Source organism: Palaemon carinicauda, chromosome 24, assembly GCF_036898095.1.
Source record: "Palaemon carinicauda isolate YSFRI2023 chromosome 24, ASM3689809v2, whole genome shotgun sequence".
NCBI lineage: Eukaryota > Metazoa > Arthropoda > Malacostraca > Decapoda > Palaemonidae > Palaemon > Palaemon carinicauda.
In genome coordinates this window covers 85204973-85210120 of record NC_090748.1, presented here as the reverse complement: position 1 = coordinate 85210120, position 5148 = coordinate 85204973, and the positions used below count along the sequence as shown (strand labels likewise).

General features: G+C 33.5%; 1 protein-coding gene across 1 annotated transcript in view; it reads left to right on the top strand.

Moving 5' to 3' along the window:
- The first annotated feature begins 643 nt into the window (after positions 1 to 643).
- Positions 644 to 5148, top strand: part of LOC137618457 (IDLSRF-like peptide) — a 249919-nt gene continuing 245414 nt past the window's right edge. The window contains exon 1 of the mRNA XM_068348621.1: positions 644 to 743. Within this exon, the coding sequence (XP_068204722.1) occupies positions 644 to 743 (100 nt within the window). The remainder of the gene's footprint in view (positions 744 to 5148) is intronic.

Below are 5148 nucleotides of genomic sequence, written 5' to 3'. Positions count from 1 at the left end.
AATACTCTTTAGTTTTTATCATATCATTTCTTAACATGAATATTTTATTCTACGGTGTCATAATATAAGAAAATAGTTTTTCCACGTTTTCCTAATATTACAGAAAAAATTAATCCACGCTCAATTTATATATTTACTTTTGTATCTTAATCTTTGGTGTTGTGACGTCACATGTTTTACTGAGCGAAATTGCTTTTAATTTTTCATAAGCCTATAATCCTATAATGTTTATTTGCCAATTAGATAAAAATCAGCCAAATGTAACATAAAATACTCTGAGTTTTTATCACTTCTTAATATAAAAGATATTTTATTCTACGGTGTCAAAATAAAAAAAAAAAGTTTTTCCTCGTTTTCCTAATATTACAGAAAAATAAATCCACGGTCACTTTATATAATATTTATTGTTGTATCTTAATCTTTGACGTGGTGACGTCACATGTTTTACTGAACGAAATTATTTATAATTTTTCATAAGCCTGTAATCCTATTATGTTTATTGACCAATTGGATAAAAATCATAATCCTATAATGTTTATTTGCCAATTAGATAGAAATCATAATCTTATAATGTTTATTGGCCAATTTGATAAAAATCATAAGTCTATAATGTTTATATGCGAATTAAGTAATAATCAGCCTAATGTATCATTCTTTCCCTCTTCCCTCAGGTATGGGTGGCGGGCACCTTAGCGGACCGTACCTCCTCTACCTTTTGTCCAACCCGCACGACCGCATGGCAGGTTAGTTGGTCTGTCTATCTAGGTGTCTGTCTATCTGTACAATTGTCTCTGTCCGCTTGCATTCATAGAGCAGTTAACCTTGGATATCCTGGAGGATTATGGAGGTCTTCGTAACCCACCTCTGAGCTCGGAAAGATCTCCTTTTGGGATATTAAGGATACTTTCCTTAGAATAATTAATCCGTTTTCCACCGCAAATCATTACTATAGTCCATTTCGTTTAGCGATGCATATTTGCACCGACTCGCGGCGGTGCCCTTTTAGCTCGGAAAAGTTTCCGGATCGCTGATTGGTTAGAATTTGATCGCTGATTGGTTAGAATTATCTTGTCCAACCAATCAGCGATCCGGAAACTTTTCCGAGCTAAAAAGGCACCGCCGCGAGTCGGTGCAAATATGCATCGCTAAAAGAAATGGACTATAGTCATCTTAGTTTTCAAAACCTCTCTTCTGTTCCATTTTTGAACCGATGGTTAATATCGATTTTTCAGTAGCTGAAAATTATTATTTTAAAATTAGTATTTTATTTGTTAAACTTTTCGTCTAAATGTAACTGATTCACCTTGTTTGAATTCGTTTCCACTCTTATTTTGGATTAAATTAGTAAGTTAAATTTGAAATTGTGACGTACATAATTATTTTTCAGATTTACATAGAGGTTTTGATAATCTTTGTGTGAAATTCACATTATTGTTAATTTTATGATTTTTTGTGAGTTGATATGTTTGCGTTTAAAAGTTCACGCTTGTCTGAATAATTTTTCTTTTAATAATCCAATTGTAAAAGATATCGTTTTGAGCATTTAGTGAATATTTGAATCTTTTGGCAGTATTTATTTATATTGAAAGTAAATAGAAATACTAGTACCATTATTAGTAATAATATGATATATATTCTATGATGAGAACTACCGTGATGATTTTTCATATACTGTATACATTTATAGCAGATGGAAATGATTATCTTTTGAAAAATATGTAATTTAAATCGTTTGCTTGACGTATTTTAACGCCAAATGTGTCCAGTTTCATGTATTAAAGTGATAAAATTATTGTAAGAAGAGTAAGAAGATAAAAGATTAGGATTCGACAGAACATCACACAGAATAGAAGGTAGATGTCACTATATATTTGTTTTGAACTTTAATAATACAGTAACTAGAAATCAATTGGAATAATGAACTAAACTGTCTTGCTATGTTATTTTGTAACATTTCAATGTTTATTTTCTTCTGTATTTGTATTATATGAATATCAGGGTACAGCAAGAGGCTGGGTACGAAGATTTAAGAACATTCATTGGGTTTTCAAAAGAAGGAAATTATTTGCAGTTCATTTTAATATTTGAAAGATTTCAGTTAAGATCCAAGCTTGTCATGACTATGAACATCTAGATGAGGACAATAGTCTTTTATTTAAATTTCATTCTCACTTAAATGACCTTTTAAATGTCTTATCCTCGTAACAAACATTAAAGGAATAATGATGATATTAACATTTTCAGCAAATACTGTTTCTAAAAAGTTATTGGTCCATAAAGTAACTTTTATATCTTTTCTGTGACATTCTATAATAATAAAAAAGTGTAGAATCCCAGTGACATTGCGTCTCCTTATTTATTACCAGCATTCACCTGGATTTGGAATTTATTGTGGCTTACATCGGAAACATAAAAATAATAAAGACCGAAGCTTATCTCCGTCTTCGCGAGATTGGTCAATTTTTGTCTCCTCAAGGATGTCAATACAATACGACCCAGTGTGAAGTTGACATTGGTTGATGGATTCAATCGGTCTCCTATTGGCAATAGAGCTAAAATAGACATATCTGAGTTGCTTTAATTCAATTGGTCTCCTATTGGCAATAAAGCTAAACAGACATATCTGAATTGCTTTAATTCAATCGGTCTCCTATTGGCAATAGAGCTAAACAGACATATCTGAGTTGCTTTAATTCAATCGGTCTCCTATTGGCAATAGAGCTAAAATAGACATATCTCGATTGCTTTAATTGTGTGGATGGACTTGACATTACCTAGAGCGTGACTGTGTTTGTGAGTTTATTCAACTTCATATCAGACACACTTGAAGGGGCCTATATGTCTTTGCGACTATGCCATTTTGTAAAAGTTTGCTTCGTAAATGTATGCTTAGTCTGTTTAGAAGATTCAGTGATTGTTTGTGAGCGGGTACATGTAATAATATACGTATGAGTATTTGATTTTTGTAATCGTGAGAGTTTTATGAAAATATGTTAAGGCAGTTTGGTTTAGCAAATGCATATGGGTCTGTTTCTATTATATCTGAGTTTTTACGAGAGAAAGTTACTACATGCTTTATGTTTTTCTGTGTGGTTCTAAGTTTAGTTTTGCAAACATAATTGTAGTTATAAAGGGTACGAATAGCAAGGGGTATCCGATAGTTAGGAGTATGTTGAAACTTGTGATTTGAGAGAGAAGATTATAATTGATATAAAACTTCTACTCTTCGCATTAGTTAACTAATCACAATTGCCTTCAATATAACGAGAGAGAGAGAGAGAGAGAGAGAGAGAGAGAGAGAGAGAGAGAGAGAGAGAGAGAGAGAGAGAGAGAGAGAGAGAGAGAGAGAGAGAGAGAGAGAGAGAGAATGTTAACAATGTGGACTTCCCGATTTTTTTTTTTTTTTTTTTTTTCAAATATTACCTAATAGACCAACTTGAGATCTGTTCGAAAAAGAAAATTATCCATATACGGTGTTTGAAGTGATAAAAGAAAATTACCTAAAAATCTAAAGGCATGAATGATGAAAGTATATAAAACTGAATATTTTAAATACCGATAACAAACGTGCTAGAAGCAAAGAAATTTTTTTTATTTTTATGCTTTGTGCAAAAACGATCCATAAATGCATACATGAAATTACATTCATTAAAAAGAGGGTAAAGAATTATTTGCAAAAAAAAAAAAAAGAAAAAAGCTACAATAACAAGGGACCATGCACTGTCACTGAGGATGAAGCAGTGTTATATAGACGTCACCTGATAAGGAACTGGTTACTTGCAGCTGCACGTCCAGCCATTAAACCATCATGCCCATCATCACTCTTATCACCCAGGGTAATCCAAGGTTAAGTGTGTCATTATCCAAGCCGAGAAGAGGAAGAGCTGGATAGAGCTGTTATGCTTTATCCACACAGTTTGCCTGTCTAACAATCAGTTACGTTAACAGCCTGAAGAGAAAAGGTTTCATATGCCAATTTTGCTTGATGACTGTGCCTGTTAATAATTTAAAAAAAGCCTCTTTATACAAGGTTAATTAACCAAACAAACCACTGATAAGGCTGTCTGGGTCTATTCTTTTAACCCACCCCTTGAAACTCACGATACAAGCTGTGTCCAAGACTATTTTATTTAGTTGACCCTACTTCTGAGGTATGGCTTCGCCCAATTGCCCCCTCGAAGCATCTAATGATTCCCTCTACCCACTAAATGACCAACCCCTCCCCCTCCCCCCCTCCCCATTACCTGCTAGAATGAAATCCCTATCCCGATTAAAGCTGATGAAAGATAGTGTGTAAACCAAAATTAGTTTCCATTGTAGAATTAGTCATTTGATCACCAGTCACGTAGCGTTTCCCTTAAAGATTAGAGACCCGTTTTCCCCTTCAGTAATTGCAATAGCGACCCCAGATGTGATATAGATTCTTGATAGAAGATGTTTATCCCTTTAAATTGAGGCTCCAAACAGAATTCAGAGAGTCAATAATAGCACGGTATTAATCTTGTTTGATTTAGTTTGAATGCCGATAGTTCGCTGTTTGTTAGTTTATTTATTTTGCGAATTCATGAATGCAAAACTGTATTTTTGCAGCATCCGCCAGTACATCTCTCAGCATAAGAACTAATTGGCTGACTTCAATAGTTTGATCTCTATGAATGCTTTAGACTGATTTGTTCTTTGACCTTGACCATCCTCTTTTGTCCTGCCATGAACAAGAGTCAAACCTCGTACCTCCTGCCATGCAACCTTGACCTTTTCCGGTTATACATATTCTGCCTTTAAACTTTTATTTACTGTCGTTTTGTTGAGCTGACAGACCAGACCATTTGTATAACACTGCTGAATGCATCTGATAAGAAAACTCTTTACAGATTTCACTTTTTAAGTCTTGTATTTCAGCCTGTTTCTTTCTAATACCAGTTGTCCCGGATTTTAGGTTTTTTTTTTTTTTTTCAACTCTAAACGCCAGTGAAACATATCTTTCTCTGTGGTAGTCTTTATTGTGTGTCGTGGTATTTCAACATACATACATACATATGATTATCCATGTATATAAACAAAAATACACAGTACATACATGCATATATAAATACATAGTTGCTTATACATAGATACACTGTTATTTATACATACACAGTTGCTTATACA